This window comes from Rhincodon typus, chromosome 1 (genome assembly GCF_021869965.1).
Source record: "Rhincodon typus isolate 14 chromosome 1, sRhiTyp1.1, whole genome shotgun sequence".
Taxonomy (NCBI): Eukaryota; Metazoa; Chordata; class Chondrichthyes; order Orectolobiformes; family Rhincodontidae; genus Rhincodon; species Rhincodon typus.
The window spans coordinates 9,176,352-9,194,065 of NC_063332.1; the positions used below are offsets into that span (position 1 = coordinate 9,176,352).

Consider the following 17,714-nt stretch of genomic DNA (forward strand, 5'->3'; position numbering starts at 1 on the left):
GCCCTCTGAGACTAGGCAGATGATTGAGGACTTGGGGCAATTTGTCAGAATAGTCCTACAAAATGGATTTTAATTAAAAAGAAAACTTAATTCCATGCACAATGACACTGGCTTGCCTGCACAAATAACAGAGAACCACAGCTGATGGCTCACAGACTCAATATCAACAAGACACGCTGAGGAAAAGATTTGGAAATACAAAATGATTAGGTAGACGACATCAGTTGTTGAATTAATGCAGCGACAGCACTCAGATCAATCTGAAAGCTCCAGGGCAATGCCTGGATATTTATCATCAACTAGTTCCATGGCCCCCTCAGTTCAAAGAGGGGACAGTGAAAATTGCTACCTCTAAATGTTCTGCCTCTTAGCTCTAAGCTGTTAACAGAACATGACACAAGGCTACATACTGAGAATTATTAAGTGACTTGGTTGATTCCCTGTTATCTCCCACTTTATTGTTCACTGGAATTTTGCTCATATACTCACTTGAACTCATCTCCATGATTTCACTGGTGTTAACAGTGAGTTCCCACTGACTTCCAGCTGTGAACTGTGTTTATGCAACACTTAAACAATCTCTGCCCATTTGCTGCTGAATCTCCCGTCCAAAACTATTTAATTCCAGGCTTTGTTACTTCAGTGCTTTTTTGGTCAAGCTTCCTTCACCTTCATGAACCTGAAACTCATTCAAAACCTATTGAGTTCTGAGGAAGGGTCACCAGACCCGAAACGTTAACTCTGTTTTTCCCTTCACAGATGCTGCCAGACCTGCTGAGCTTTTCCAGCAACTTTGTTTTTCTTCAAAACCTATTGCCCCCATCAGTCCATCAACTGGAATTGGTTCCTGATCTGACAATGCCATGATATGATGATGCTCAATCTTCTGCTCCAAGTTCTCTGAGCACACCCTGTCCTGTATCTTTCCCTGCAGCCTGAGAACCCCCTAAACTCCTTATGTTTCTCCAATTCTAAACTAGGTCTGACACACACTCAATATTTACCGTCATGTCACTAATTGTCGGGCCTTCAGCTACTTAAGAACTGAAAATCCCTCTTTCAGGCTCTTTAAAACCCAGTGTAGCTCCTAGGACCTCTTTTGAACAAGCTTGCTTTGTCATCTGTTCCATTCATGTGAGTGGATGTCCACCCTTGGGTGACTGTCTGTGTAGAGTTTGCACATTCTCTCCGTGTCTGCATGGGTTTTCTCCGGGTGCTCCGGTTTCCTCCCACAGCCCACAGATGTGCAGGTTAGGTGGATTGGCCATGCTAAATTGCCCGCAGTGTTCAGAGATGTGCCGGCTGGTGAGTTAGTCATGGGAAATGCAGGGTTACAGGCATAGGGTAGGGGGATGGGTCTGGGTGGGATGCTCTTCAGAGGGTCAGTGCGAACCTGTTGGGCCAAACAGCCTGTTTCCACATTGTAGGGATTCTATGATTCTATAATGGCTGCGTACATTTGACTATCTTATTGGTGCTATATGAATGCAAATTGTTTTTGAAGGCAGAAAAGGGTGGGAACGGTATGGGGACAGAGCTGGGAGGGCTGAGATGAATTGGGTAGTTCTCTCAAAGAGCTGGCATGGGCGCAATGGGCCAAATAACCTCTTTCTGCATTGTATGATTCTATGTTTCAAAAACAAGCCTTCCTGTATGAGAGAGAGGTGGGGGGAGAGAAATTCTAATGTGATCTCTTGAAGTTGGACTCTTGCTGAACAAAGAGGATTACTTTATTCGCATGCACCTGTTCCATTGACTCATCAAGAATGTTAGTGTGAAATGGCCCAGAGGCAGGGAATCCCACAGCTTGGCACATCCCTCTCCAGGCTAACCAACCTCAAGGAGTTCCTCTAACTCATTGTCTGCCTCCCCTGACCTTCACTCCCACCCACAATGCAAACTGAAGTGCCAGAGAGGAGAATCGTCTAGTGGGAAGGCAAAACAAAAATGTCAAAATATATTTTTGCAAATGGATTCAGCAGCCTTACTTCAACATATCAAACTGGGCCGTGTCTTTTCCAATGGATGTCTGTCGAACAAGAGAGATTCGATCCGCTTTACAGAACACCCCTAGTCAGTGCACAAGCATGACTCCAACTTTCCCGTAGCCGATCATTTTAACACAGTGTCCTGCTCGTGTGCCCACTTGTCTGTCCTCGGCATGCTGCAATATTCCAGTGAATCACAGTGCAAACTGGAGGAACAGCATCTCATCTTCAAACTAGGAGATAGTAAGAACCGCTGATGCTGAAGTCAGAGATAACACAGTGTGGAGCTGGAGGAACACAGCAGGCCAGGCAGCGTCAGAAGAACAGGAAAGCTGACGTTTTGGGTCAGGACCCTTCTTCAGAAATATTTAGAAAAATTTCTGAAGAAGGGTCCCAACCCGAAACATCAGCTTTCCTGCTCCTCTGATGCTGCCTGGCCTGCTGTGTTCCACCAGCTCCACACTGTGTTATCTCATCTTCAAATTAGGCACTTTACAACCTTCTGGACTTAATAATGAGTTCTGCACCTCCAAATTGTGAACCCACTCCCATTTCTTCCCTTTCTTTCAGATTTACTTGTTACATTCTGTCACCATATCCCACCTCCCCTTCCCCCCAACAGTGGGACTGTCTGTTCTTTACAGCCTGGCAGTTAGACACACCATTGTACTACCATTCTCACATTCTGACCACTTAATCTGCACTATCAACACCCTTTCTCCCCCAGCACTCCACCCTCCCAACACCCCCCTCCACTGTTGCATAAATGCTGCCCCCTCCACACTCAGCTCTGATGAAGAGTCATCTAGACTCAAAGCGTTGCTTTCTCTCCATGGATGCTGCTTGATCCGCTGTGATCCTCCAGCATTTTTTATTTTCAGATTCTTGAGCGAGCCTGTCACTGCTGGTGTCTATGAGTGGAGGGTAAGGATACAACAAGGTAGGATACCATAAGGATACCAACAAGGTAGGTTCCCCAACCTCTGGTGATGCAGTTAGCCATTAATAATCAATTCAAAAAAATGGAGCTCCTCTTTCCACAGGAGTCAGTTTGAAAATGGACAGGAGAAATACATTTGATAATTCTACTTGTCCCAAATTAAATTTTCACTACATTGATGCACTGGCACAGTCACAATATTCTTTCAGAAAGCATCTAACATAATCAACGACCCCCTCCTACCTCAGGTATACTCTCTTCCATCAGGCAGAAGATACAAAAGTTTGAAAACATGTACCAACAGATTCAAGAACAGCTTCTTCCCTGCTGTAATCAGACTTATGAACGGACCTCTGATATACTAGAGTTGATCTTTCTCTGCACCTTCTCTGTAGTTGTAACACTCTATTCTGTTCTATCACCCTGATGTACTTCTATAAGGTATTTGTGCCAGGATGGCAGACAAAAATAACACTTCTCACGTTATGTCGTACAGGACATTGGTGAGGCCTCTTCTGTGTCCAGTTCTGGTTGCCCTGTTATAGGAAGGATATTATTAAGCTGGAGAGGGTTCAGAAAAGATTTACCAGGATGTTGCCTGGAAGGGCGGGTTTGCGTTATCAGGAGAGGCTGGATAGGATGGGACTTTTTTCACTGAAGTTTAGGAGATTGAGAGGCGATGTTTATAGAGGTTTATAAAATCATGAGGGGTATAGATAAGGTGAATGGCAGGTGCTTTTTCCCTAGGGTGAGGAATTTCAAGATGAGGGGGCATATTTTTAAGGTGAGAGGCGATTTAAAAAAGATTTTAAAAAGATTTAGAGAAGATTTAAAAAAGACGAGGGACAATATTTTTACACAGAGAGCGGGTCGTGTGTGGAATATACTTCCAGATGAAGTGATGGGTGCAGGTACAGATACAACATTTAAAAGACATTTGGATAAGTACATGAAAAAGTTTGGAGGGACATGGGCCAAGTGCAGGCAGGTGGGACTAGCTTAGTTTGGGATAATGGTCAGCATGATCTGGTTGGGCTGAAGGGTCTGTTTCCACACCATATGATTCTCCGACTCTATGAACAGAAGCCCTGAAGGAACCAGAATGAAGAGCTCGAAGCTTGAAGCGGAATTCCAGTGGAAATGTCACACTAGTTCTTTCATTTGAGCCCATATTAGCTTGGGACTGTTACTTTGTTCAGCGCAGAAAGCAGTTAGAGGAAAAGAGAATGAGGTTTAGTGGTACGGAATTGAGGCGAAGGTAAAGACTCGAGGGCAAGGGCTCAGTGATAGAGTGTTACTGTCCATGAAACAGGGAAAGGGGGTGAAGCTGTTGGGAGAAAATAAGATAACAGTGAAAAAGAGGCAGCAAGGAAAGAGAATGTGAAAGAGCAGTGAAGGCTGATAGACAAATGGAGAGACGGATGGGAATAAAGGGAAACAAACAGAAAAACACACAGATGCAGAGTCAGAGAAACAAAAATATGGAGAACCAGAAAATCAAATGGCAAGGAAAGGAACAGAAGTGGAGACACTATTGAGGCAGAGAAAGAGAGAGACAGAGAGAGAGAGACAGAGATAAACTAAGACACAGGCAAAGTGACAGCAAAACAGAGGCAGAGACACAGATAGAAAGAAAATAGAGTGACACTGAGGTACAGGGGAGCATTGAGACACCCAGAGAAAGATGGGAGATACATACAGAAATCATGACAGTAAGTTCAGAGTGGCAGGAGAAGGGGAACATGGGAGTGCAATAGCGAAGGGAAGAAAGGAATGATTAAAGAATGTGGAGCTAGATATATTTCCACTTCGACTTCCACACCTTGACATCAGGAAGTTTGACAGAGCAGCCTTCTTTCACGTATTCACCCTGAACTTGATTTTCCAATCATTCCCCATTGGGACGCCTGGCAGTTGTCTCTCTGTCGACCACTACATGCACCTGGTGTGGCCGAGACAGGGCGTGGTATATCCAAAAAGAAAGTTACAGTAGACCCTGTTTGTGTACGCCTGTTTAGGAAAATTAGGGTCTAGTTATTGGGCCCATTAAATGGAGACTTGTTCTTTCACCAACACCTGAATGGACACCAAATCACCCTCCCAACCCTTCCCACTGCGTATCTTAAGCCTTAGCTTCATAGAATCATAGAGTCATAGAGATGTACAGCATGGAAACAAACCCTTCATTCCAACTCATCCATGCCGACCAGGTATCCTAAATTAATCTAGACCCATTTCCAGCATTTGGCCCATTTCCCTTTAAATCTTTCCTTTACATATACTCATCCAGATGCCTTTTAAATGTTGAAATTGTACCAGCCTCCACCACTTCCTCTGGCAACTCATTCCATACAGGCATCATCCTTGGTCTGAAATTATACTTGTCTCCTAATCTTCGGACAATCATGATCAATGATCCAGGCATCATTACTTACGTCTCGATCCCTGACCTATTTCTATAAGATGTCACTGTGAGCTTCGCGAAGAGTGTTAAAGGCAGATTCAGCAGCAAATTCCAGAAGACAGCTTACTAAGTACTTGAAAAGGAAAATAATTCCAGGGCTACAAGTAAAGCAAAGAAAAGTTGGACTAATTAAGAAGCATTTGGGCAAGGATACAAGGCTACGGGTCAAGTGCTGGCAAATGGGATTAGAATAACTAGATTGACATAGTTAAGAACTGCCGATGCTGGAGTCAGGGATAACACAGTGTGGAGCTGGAGGAACACAGCAGGCCAGGCAGAATCAGAGGAACAGGAAAGCTGACATTTCAGGTCTGGAGAAGGGTCCCGATCTGAAACGTCAGCTTTCCTGCTCCTCCAATGCTGCCTGGCCTGCTGTGTTCCTCCAGCTCCACACTAGAATAACTAGACGTTTGTTTTTGACTGGAACAGGCTAGATGGGCTGAAGGGCTTTTTTTCTGTGCTGTAGACCTCTATGACTATGACTAATTGGATAGCTTGCTTCAAACAGTTAGCACAGGCTTTACGGGTTGAATGACCTCCTTCTGTGCTGTACGATCCTGAAGTCTATTAGAATAAGTTATGGTAGGCAGTATAAATGAGTTCAAAGAGACATTTTAGCAAGAAAAATGATATGATTGGTGCAAAAAATTGATCAAAGTAATGCAAAATGTTATGAAGGGTTAAAGGACTTAATGATGAATAAAAAAGTCTAATTTTATTGTTAAACTCACCTTGATTCCAATTCATTGCCAGGTTACTTACAAGTTCCTCCTTGAGCCTTGGAAGATTTCAAATTACCCATGAATCTCTGGCAAGGAACCTTTTCAAATGCTTTGTGCATTTTTCAACCCTCACCCATCAAGTCTGCAAACTTCTTTGGAAAAATTCTGACTAACTTGCCAAGAAACCTCCAGCCATTGATAAATCTGCACTGATTTAGTTTTATGTGTATTGCATGCTGTTCAAATAGTTTCCTGCAACACAGACTTTTACCATTTTTCTCACAGTAGATGCCTTAGCCTTAACTGCTCTCGGGATCATTGCTTGGAGATGGGAATTAGAAACAGCTTTCCTTACGATCTCCCAGGACTAAACACACTCCCAAGTCAGCTGAAAAATGTTTCTATTGGTGACCCTTCCAACATTCCTCTGCCTGATGTCAAGTGTTCTCAGACTTAAGTTTTGAACACGGTCCAGATTTCAAATAACCCTTCGCAGGATCTGGTGTCACTGGCAACTATTACCTTGTCGACTGTTCTTGACAAAGTGTCAGCATGTCATTTTGACCCTTGCATTAAGACTCAAGTGTGTTTTGTGGGTTTCGAGTCACCTGTAGACCAGCCTGGGGAAGGATGGCAGATTTCCTTACCGCAGGGACACAAGTGCATCAGATGGGTTTCAAGAAAGAGCCAGTCACTTTTTTTTTATTTATTCATTTTGTGGGATGTGGGCATCTCTGGCTGGGCCAGCATTTATTGCCCGTCCCTAGTTGCCCTTGGGAAGGTGGTGGTGAGCTGCCTTCATGAACCGCTGCAGTCCTCCTGCTGTGGGTTGACCCACAATGCCATTAGGGAGGGAATTCCAGGATTTTGACCCAGTGGCAGTGAAGGAAAGGTGAGGGGCTGGGAGGGGAACTTGGAGATGGTGGTGTTCCCATGTGTCTGCTACCCTTGTCCTTCTAGGTGGAAGTGGTTGTGGATTTGGTAGGTGCTGTCTGAGGATCTTTGGTGAATTTTGCCATCGTGAAAATACTCATACAAGCATTTTTATGCCAGATTTAATTAAGTCGATGATTTTAAATTCCCCAGCTGCTGTGGTGGGATTTGAACTCGTGTCTTAGGATCATTAGTCAAGGACCCTGGATTACTGATCCAGTAACAATTCACCTTGTAATAATTGCAACAACCCAACAACCACCCTCCTTGACACCAGACCAGGGCACAAAATTTCTCAGTCCATTAAATACCCTTCAGCTTGAACAAACACAGAGTCTGCAGGCTTCCAGCACAGTCTACAGTTCAGCTGTCCCGACACAGTATCTTGCAAGGGTGAATACTCAGTTACTACCTCCATTCCTTCTAATATTATATTAAGAGTCCTTACCATATTAATATAATAATTACCTCCTGAGGGAGATGGGAATCCAGAGATAAAACAATTAAGAGGGAGATTGTAAAAATTCATGTGAGCTCCTTCAGGACTTCAATATTGAGCAAAATGCCAAGAGATTATTAAAAACCACTGTACAACAGATAATTAAACAATCCTTAATCTTTTACAGCAATAATATGATGTATTATTTAATAACTGATGTAATATGCTGAGAGGCTGGATGGTAGAATGGATTAGTGCTCCCTCTTTTAATCTCAGGGTTGGAGAGGTTGTTTTGCTCAATTTTGAATCCTGATGTGATGAAAACAAGGAGGTGAAGGGAGCAAAGCAAAATGGAAGGCATTTGTTTTCATAGCACCGTCTTTGACTCTCTCCATCCTAAAGTGCTTTGCCACCAATTAGGTGCACTTTACCGGGTGACTTTAAATTTTAATGATCATGAATTTTAAAGGCAATGGCCAGATAAAGGTTTACTGAGGGGTGATTGGATCAGAAATTGGCTAACTGTAAGAAGACAGAAGGTGGTGGTTGATAGGAAATGCTCATCCTGGAGTTCAGTTAGTAGTGGTGTACCTCAAGGATCTGTTTTGGGCCCACTGCTGTTTGTCATTTTTACAAATGACCTGGATGAGGGTGTAGAAGGATGGGTTAGTAAATTTGCAGATGACACCAAAGTCAGTGGAATTGTGGATAGTGCAGAAGGATGTTACAGGTTACAGAGGGACATAGATAAGCTGCAGAGCTGGGCTGAGAGGTGGCAAATGGAGTTTAATGCGGAAAAGTGTGAGGTGATTCACTTTGGAAGGAGTAACAGGAATACAGAGTACTGGGCTAATGGTAAGATTCTTGGTAGTGTGGATGAGCAGAGAGATCTCGTTGTCCATGTGTATAGATCACTGGAAGTTGCCACCCAGGTTGATAGCGTTGTTAAGAAGGCGTACGATGTGTTAGGTTTTATTGGTAGAGGGATTGAGTTTCGGAGCCATGAGGTCATGTTGCAGCTGTACAAAACTCTGGTGCGGCCGCACTTGGAGTATTGCGTACAGTTCTGGTCACCGCATTATAGGAAGGATGTGGAAGCATTGGAAAGGGTGCAGAGGAGATTTACCAGGATGTTGCCTGGTATGGAGAGAAGGTCTTATGAGGAAAGGCTGAGGGACTTGAGGCTGTTTTCGTTAGAGAGAAGAAGGTTAAGAGGTGACTTAATAGATACATACAAGATGATCAGAGGATTAGGTAGAGTGGACAGTGGGAGCCTTTTTCCTTGGATGGTGATGGCTAGCATGAGGGGACATAGCTTTAAATTGAGGGGTGATAGATATAGGACAGATGTCAGAGGTGGGTTCTTTACTCAGAGAGTAGTAAGGGCGTGGAATGCCCTGCCTGCAAGAGTAGTAGACTCGCCAACTTTAAGGGCATTTAAATGATCATTGGATAAACATATGGATGATAATGGAATAGTTTAGGTTAGATGGGCTTCAGTTTGGTTTCACAGGTCGGCGCAACATCGAGGGCCAAAGGGTCTGTACTGCGCTGTAATGTTCTATGTTCTATGTTCTGTGTTCTATGATTATTGGCCAAGTCACCAGGGAGAAATCTGCTGCTCATCTTTGATACAGTGCCATGGGATTTTAACATCCATCTGGGAGGTTCTGTTTCAAGTCTTATTCAAAAGGTGGGCTGGTGTGATAGAAAAATCCCCTTTCTGGAAAGTTCTGGAACCTGAACAGTCTTTGAAGGGTCAAGAAAGTGACTTGGGCAGTGACTGGAATGGAACAGGTGCTCTCACTCTGAGACTAAATGCCGTACAGTGAGACCTAATGCAGTAGGGAAATCTGGATAGAATCTTATGAATAGCTAAGTTGAGAATGCTTGCACATCCCTTGGCTCCCCCAATCCATTGGGGAGGCAATGGCCTAGTGGTATTATTGCTGAATTGTTAATCCAGAAACTCAGCCAACGTTCTGGGGCCCTGGGTTCAAATCGTTCCACGACAGATAGTAGAATTTGAATTCAATAACTATTCTGGAATTAAGGATCTACTGATGACCATTAATCCATTGTCAATTGTTGGAGAAACATATCTAGTTCACTAATGTCCTTCAAGAAGGGAATCTATCATCCATATCTGGTCTGGTCTAGATGTGACTCCAGACCCACAGCAATGTAGTTGACTCTTAACTACCCTGTGGGAAATTAGGGATGGGCAATGAATGCTGGCCTAGCCAGCAATGCCCATATCTCATGAATGAATAAAAAAATACACATACAGTTAGAGAAAAACTGGGATTGTTCATTTTGGAACAGAAAGGACTGTGTTATCATTGAGGGCATTTTAGTTGTGTTTTGATTTGAGTGCATGATTAGAAACAATTTTTACTGGCTGAGAAGTGAGGCAATGATCTGATGGTATTATCGCTGGACTGTTAATCCAGAAACCCAGGCAATGTCTTGGGGATCCGCGTTCGAATCCTACCACAGCAGATGTGTAACTTAAATTCAATTAAAATATCTGAAATTAAGTGTCCATTGATGACCACGAAGCTACTGTTGAGCGTCGGGGGAAATCCCATCTGGTTTACTAATGTCCTTTAGGGAAGGAAAACTGCCATCCTTACTTGGTCTGGCCTACATGTGACTCCAGACCCACAGAAATGTGATTGTCTCTTAACTACCCTCTGGATAATTAGGGATGGGCAATAAATGCTGACCCAGCTAGAGACGCCCTCATCCCATGAATGAACAAAAAAAAGTGGATAACTAAAAATTGCAAATAATTGGTAAAGTAACCAGGGAAGGGAGGGGAATGTTTTCAATGTAGTGAGTTATAAAGTTATATCAGTGAGTGCAATGCCCAAAAGGGTAGTAGAAGTAAATTCAGGAATTTAGTGACAGATTCTAAAAGGAAAAATGCGCAGGGCAATAATATTGGAGCAGAGTTTGGGCTGGAAAATGCAGTGTTGGTGGTGGACAGGACTAACACAATAGCATTTTCTGAGAGCTGGAGTAGATACAATGAGTCAAACATGAGCTGTACAATTCCAGGGAAGTCCATGAAAGCTAAGGGATTTCTAAGCATCCTTAACATAGTAGCTCATAAGAGTCTTCAAGTTGCTTCCCAGTACAGCTGAAAGATATTTCCACCCTACCAGGAATCATGTGTCTTGGAGACAGTAAGGGCTACAGATGCTTGAAGCTAGAGTCAATAAATGTGGAGGTGGAAAAGCACAGCAGGTCAGACAGCATCCAAGGATGCTGACTTTCCTGCTCCTCAGATGCTGTCTAACATTCTGTGCTTTTCTATCCCCACACTTATTGACTCAGGAATAAAGTGCATTCATTTTGGTTGTTCCTGTTGGGAGATTCTCAGGAATCAGTCTTCTGGATGAGTTAGTTTCATGATGAGGACAGTAATCCACAGTTAAAGCAGCACAATTCTACTGCGGGTCTGGATGGTGCATGACAATATGACAATGAAGTCAGCCAAGGCCCAGGCACCTCAAATCTGGGGGCTTTCTCATCTGATGTGACCATTATTTTTCTGCCTGTCCCAATTTGGAAGCCAAAATTCTTTGTTGGAGCTCCCCAAAAACAAATGACCAGAAGAACATAAGACATAGGAACAGAATTAGGTCATTCCGTCCATCAACTTTTCTCTGCCTTTCGATCGTGGCTGATATGTTTCTCAAACCCATTCTCCTGCCTTCTCCCCTTTACGGTTGAGCACCTTACTAATCAAGAACCTATCCATCTCCATCTTCAATACACTCAATGACTAGGCCTCCACAGATTCACCACCATTTGGCTAAAGAAAGTCCTCCTCACCTCAGTTCTAAAGGGCTGCCCCTTCACTCAGCGGTTGTGCCCTTGTGTTCTAGTCTCTCCTACTCGTGGAAACATACTCTCCATGTCCACTCTATCCAAATCTCTCAGTGTTCTGTGAGTTTCAACCAGATCCCTCCTCATCCTTCTAAACTCCATCAAGTACAGACCCAGACTCCTCAAACGTTCATCATATGTCAAGACTTTCATCCCAGGGATCTTTCTTGTAAACCTCGTCTGGACCCCCTCCAAGGCTTATTAGATACTTCCTTAGATACAGAGCCCAATACTGCTCACAATATTTCAAATGCTGTCTGACCAGAGCCTCAGCCTTAGCAGTACGTCCTTACTCTTGTATTCTAACCCTCTCAAAACAAATGCTCACATCAAATTTGCCTTCCTAAGAAAATGCAAACAACCATAAACTTACACTCATCCTTGGAAAGCAGCCTTCATGCACATGATGGTCTTCTGAGTGAGGTAACTATCAATGCAACCCTCCAACCCAACATTCTCTGTCATCACAGTATATTATCATTCACTGCAATGTTGCATCATTCTCTTCAATGTTCTTCACCTCAATGCATCACAATTTATTCCAATGTAAGACAGAACCCCAACTGATTCCTGTCATTGTACTGCCTCATGCACCGACAGCCTTTCTAGGATGCGAGGATAGTTATCACCTTCCACTTTCCACAATGCTTGCAATATTTCTCTTTAATAAATGAAAGATCACATCGAGAAAAATCTAACCTTCGGTAATCGTTCAGGGTCCCCAGGATGCCGTGGAATGACTTTTTGTAGCCGTTGGAATCCGTAGTCAATCGTAGGCTCATTCAATGCTACAGAGTTAGAAAGAACAAGAAAAATCAGTCAAAGGCAGTATGGGAGACAGTGGAGAAACAAAGGGTACAGTCAGAAAGGTTCCAAACACTGAGCCCTGGCAGGACGTTGCACTGTAAGGCAGAAATCACTACTGTGCAGTTAATGCTGCCTTCAGTTGAGGTTAAGAGAACAAACAGCAAACCTGAGCCCAGGATGCTGAGGCCAGTTGTAGTGGTCTTTCACTGCTCACAACTGATGTCAGCAAAGCTTAAGAAATGTGGCACTCCTGGTCAACACTGATCAGTTCCACATTTGAGATTACCAAAAGTATCCAGGGCAAGCTGGTCCATTAATCAGCTTTCTATCCTGCACCTTAAAGATTCAGTCCTTCTGTTGTTGATGTTCTGCAGCAACAGTGCGTGCCATCTGCAAGAAGCAACTCACCAGCATCTTCTGAACGCATGACCTGTATCATCTGGAAGGACGGAGCAGCATTTAAATGGGGCACCACCACCTGTAAGTTCCCCTCCAAGTTACACTGTCCTAACTTGGGAGTTTCTCACTGCTCCTTCAGTGCATTTTTTAAATTCACCTGTGGGATGTGGGCATCACTGGCTAGACCAGCATTTATTGTCCATCCCTAATTGCCCAGGGGGCTGTTAGCAGTCAATCACATTGCTGTGAGTCTGGAGTCACATGTAGGTCAGACCAGGTGAGGATGGCAGTTTCCTTCCCTGAAGGACATTAGCTAGTTTTTCCTAATAATTGACAATGGTTTCATGGTCAACAATAGATTCTTTAATCAGGTTATTGTTGCAGTCAAATTCCATCTGCCATGTCGGGATTTAAACCCAGGTCCCAGAATATTGGCTGAGTTTCTTGATTAATAACTTCGTGAAAATACCACTAAGCCAATGCCTCCCCTTTCAGGATCAAGATTCTGGAACTCCCTCCTGAACACCTATGTGGTACCAGAGGGCAGCTCACCATCACCAATAAAAGGAGGGGCATTCAGGCACTATCATAGGGGAAGGCAATGGCCAAGTGGTATTGTCACTGGACTGTTAACCCAGAGACCTAGATAATGTTCTGGGTGACCCGAGTTCGAATCCCGCCATGCCAAAATGGTGGAATGAAAATTCAATAAATATCCGGAATTAAGAATCTAATGATGACCATGAATCCAGTGTCAATTGTCGTGAAAAACTCATCTGGTTCACTAACATCCTGTAGGGAAGGAAACTGCCATCCTTACCTGGTTTGGCCGCCACGTGACTCCAGACCCACAGCAATGTGATTGATTCTCAACTGCCCTCTGGGCAATTAGGGACGGGCAATAAATGCTGCCTAGCCAGCGACACCCTCATCCCGTGAATGAATAAAAGGAAAGTCTGACCTGAATAACTTTGAAATTGCTGGGGAAAAGCCATCAGTCCTTGGCTTCTGATGGTCTGTTGGTTTAGTCAGTTAAGTCAGTCTTCTCTGAAGCAGACATATAGAGTCACACAGCACAGAAACAGACCTTTTGGTCCAATCAGTCCATGCAGAACATAATCCCAAACTAAACTAGTTCCACCTGCCTGCTACTGGCCCATATCCCTCCAAACCTTTACAATTCATATATCCATTCAAATGTCTTTTAAACATTGTAATTGTACCCTGAAAAGTGTGAGGTGATTAATTTTGGAAGGACAAACTTGAAAGCAGATTACAGGATTAACGGAAAGATGCTTGGCAGTGTGGAGGAGGAGAAGGATCTTGGGGTTCACGTCCACAGCTCCCTGAAACCTGCCACCCAGGTGGATAGGGTTGTTAAGAAGACGTATGGTGTGTTAGCTTTCATTAACAGAGGGATTGAGTTCAAGAGCCGTGAAGTTATGCTCCAGCTATACAAAAGCCTGGTTCGGCCACATCTGGAGTATTGTGTCCAGTTCTGGTCATCTCATTACAGGAAAGACGTGGAAGCGTTGGAAAAGGTGCAGAAGAGATTTACCAGAATGTTGCCTGGAATGGAGGGAAGGTCTTATGAGGAAAGGTTGAGAGAGCTAGGACTTTTCTCTTTATAACGACGAAGGATGAGAGGTGACTTGATAGAGGTGTACGAAATGATCAGAGGTATAGATAAGAGTGGACAGCCAGAGACATTTTCCTAGGGTGGAGGTAGCTATTATGAGGGGGCATAGTTTTAAAGTGAGTGGAGGTAGATATAGGGGAGACGTCAGAGGTAGGTTGTTTACTCAGAGAGTGGTAGGGGCGTGGAATGCATTGCTGGAGAGGGGAGTAAAGTCAGCCTCATTAGGGGCATTTAAGCGGCTGTTAGATAGGCATATGGATGATTGTATAAGGTAGGGGTGGAGGTTAGATAGACCTTAGGTTTAGAGTAAAAATTTGGCACAACATCGTGGGCCGAAGGGACTGTAATGTACTGTACTGTACTGTTCTATGTTCTATACCCACATCCACCACTCCCTCAGGAAGTTCATTCCACACGCAAACCACCCTCTGTGCTAAAAATTTACCTCTCCTGTCTTTTTTAAATCTCTCTCCTCTCACCATTAAAAATTTGCCCCCTAGTCTTTAAATTCCCCATCTTAGGGAAAAGACAACTACCATCAACTCTTCCTATACCTCTCATTATTTTATAAACTTTTATCAGGTCACCTCTCAAGCTCCTACGTTCCAATGAAAAATGTCCCACACCATCCAGCCTTTCCTTACGACTCACACATTCCATACCTGGCAACATCCTGGTAAATCTTACAACTCAGAATGAGATGTTTCAGACGATCTTAACTATGTGAAAGCCACTCAGTCAGACTTATTTCTTTACGTTCTTTTCCTCATGACAGTTCTTGCCTTTCAAGTATTTATTCAAATCCAAGTACATTAAAGGAGCAGGAGAAATGAAAATTTTTGAGGTGCAATTGTAGAGTTGAGTTAAAGGGGAATGATTGTTTCAGTTCTGAAGTAAGAACAGCAGCACTAGTAAAATACGAATGGAAAGAAAGACTGCTCTAGATACAAAGCTGAGCATCTTGGCGAGAGAATAACTTCTCCGGTCAGCTGTTTTATTGCAGTTTAGTCTGAAAGTCTTCAAGAGGAGGTTCCAACTCCTGAATGACTCAGCAAAATGCCCTAGAAATGCCAGGATGTAAAGTTAATGCCATGAAAAATTATAGACAAAATTTTATGATAAATCTGATTTCTTTTCCATTTCTGGATAGAATTCTTTGAGCAAGTGACAAAGTTGATAGATGAGGGAAGGGCTGTAGATGTCATATACATGGACTTCAGTAAGGCGTTTGATAAGGTTCCCCATGGTAGGCTGATGGAGAAAGTGAAGTTGCATGGGGTCCAGGGTGTACTAACTAGATGGATAGAGAACTGGCTGGGCAGCAGGAGACAGAGAGTTGTAGTGGAAGGGAGTTTCTCAAAATGGAGAACTGTGACCAGTGGTGTTCCACAGGGATCTGTGTTGGGATCACTGTTGTTTGTGATATACATAAATGATCTGGAGGAAGGTATAGCTGGTCTGATTAGCAAGTTTGCAGACGACACTAAGATTGGTGGAGTAGCAGACAGTGAAGGGGACTGTCGGAGAATGCAGCAGAATATAGATAAATTGGAGAGTTGGGCAGAGAAATGGCAGATGGAGTTCAATCCTGGCAAATGCGAGGTGATGCATTTTGGAAGATCCAATTCAAGAGCGAACTATGTGGTAAATGGAAAAGTCCTGGGGAAAATTGATGCACAGAGAGATCTGGGTGTTCAGGTCCATTGTACCCTGAAGGTGGCAACGCAGGTGGATACAGTGGTCAAGAAGGCATACGGCATGCTTTCATTCATCGGACGGGGTATTAAGCACAAGAGCTGACAGGTCATGTTACAGTTGTATAGGACTTTGGTTCGACCACATTTGGGATACTGCATACAGTTCTGGTCGCCACATTACCAAAAGGATGTGGATGCTTTGGAGAGGGTGCAGAGGACGTTCACTAGGATGTTGCCCGGTATGGAGGGCGCTAGCTATGAGGAGAGGTTGAGTAGATTAGGATTATTTATATTAGAAAGATGGAGGTTGAGGGGGGACCTGATTGAGGTCTACAAAATCATGAGAGGTATAGACAGGGTGGATAGCAAGAAGCTTTTTCCCAGAGTGGGGGATTCAATTACTAGGGGTCACGATTTCAAGGTGAGAGGGGAAAAGTTTAAGGGAGATATGCGTGGAAAGTTCTTTACGCAGACGGTGGTGGGTGCCTGGAATGCGTTGCCAGCAGAGGTTGTAGAGGCGGGCACGATAGCGTCATTTAAGATGTATCTAGACAGATACATGAATGGGCAGGGAGCAGAGGGATACAGATCCTTGGAAAATAGGCGACAGGTTTAGATAGAGGATGTGGATCGGCGCAGGCTTGGAGGGCCGAAGGGCTTGTTCCTATGCTGTAATTTTCTTTGTTCCTTTTGTTCTTGTTTCTTTACTTCATAGTTGTGAAAAATATTCGCAACGAGAAAAATGTGGACTGCTTTGACAAAGTCCAGTATTGTCCAACTGGGGTAAGAGGAATCAGTTCATTGTCCCATTGATTATAGGAAGGCAGGGTGAGCTACGGATATGACCAATGGCAGCTGACTATGAACTGCTGTAATCCATTTGGCACAAATGCACTTAGCTGAGGTGGGGGTTGTGCAGCAGGAGGTCATGTGATCAAAGCTTTGAAAATAAATCCAAACCCCGAACTTCAGACAACCCATTTCCACACGAGCAAGGGAGTCTCAGTACCAGCAGCAGGTTCGGGTCACAAGATATATTCAGAGAGAAGGGACAGAGAGGATTGTATCTTTTATGGTACCTAAATAGTTAAGGTATTGAGTCTTAAAGTTGGGCTGAGGAGGCTGTTTTCATGCTGTAGACCTCTGTTCCTTGCTGCAGACATGAGTTAGATCAGAGGACAGACCAGAACCTGAACTGCAACAACTATTTAAAAACTGTGTCTACATGAGCAGGTCAGAGGCTAGAAATCCTGCAACACCTCCTGATTTCCCAAAGCCTGTCCACCGACTACAAGGCATAAATCAGGAGTGTGACGGAATATTCCCCACTTGCCTGGATGGGTGCAGCCCCAACAACACTCAAGAATCTTGACACCATCCAGGACTAAGTAGCCCACTGGATTGGTGCTACATCAACATATAATCATCCCCCACACTAATGATGCTCAGTATCAGCTGTGTGTACCACCTCCAAGATGCACTCCAGAAATTCATTAACGACCCTCAGACAGCACCTTCCAAACACACTACCACTTCCATCTTGAAGGGCAAGGGCTAAAGATACATGGGAACACGAGCACTTTCAAGTTCCCCACCAAGCCACTCACCACCCATATTTGGCAATGTATCACCGTTCCCTCATGGGTCAAAATCCTGGAATTCCCTAAGTGCACATGTACCAAATGGATTACAGCAGTTCATGCAGACAGCTACGCAGCACCTTCTCATGGCTAACTAGGATGGACAATAAATGCAGGCCCAGCCTGTGATTCCTATATTCATGAATGGG

The 17,714-nt window shown here is 43.9% G+C and overlaps 1 protein-coding gene across 7 annotated transcripts in view; it reads right to left on the minus strand.

Annotated features, from left to right (window-relative positions):
* Window positions 1–17,714, minus strand: part of LOC109923201 (transcription factor COE3-like) — a 417,628-nt gene that overhangs the window by 53,403 nt on the left and 346,511 nt on the right. For all 7 annotated transcript variants that reach the window (XM_048597446.1, XM_048597464.1, XM_048597443.1 and 4 more), the window contains one exon: window positions 12,083–12,171. In XM_048597446.1, coding sequence (XP_048453403.1) covers window positions 12,083–12,171 — 89 coding nt within the window. The remainder of the gene's footprint in view (window positions 1–12,082; window positions 12,172–17,714) is intronic.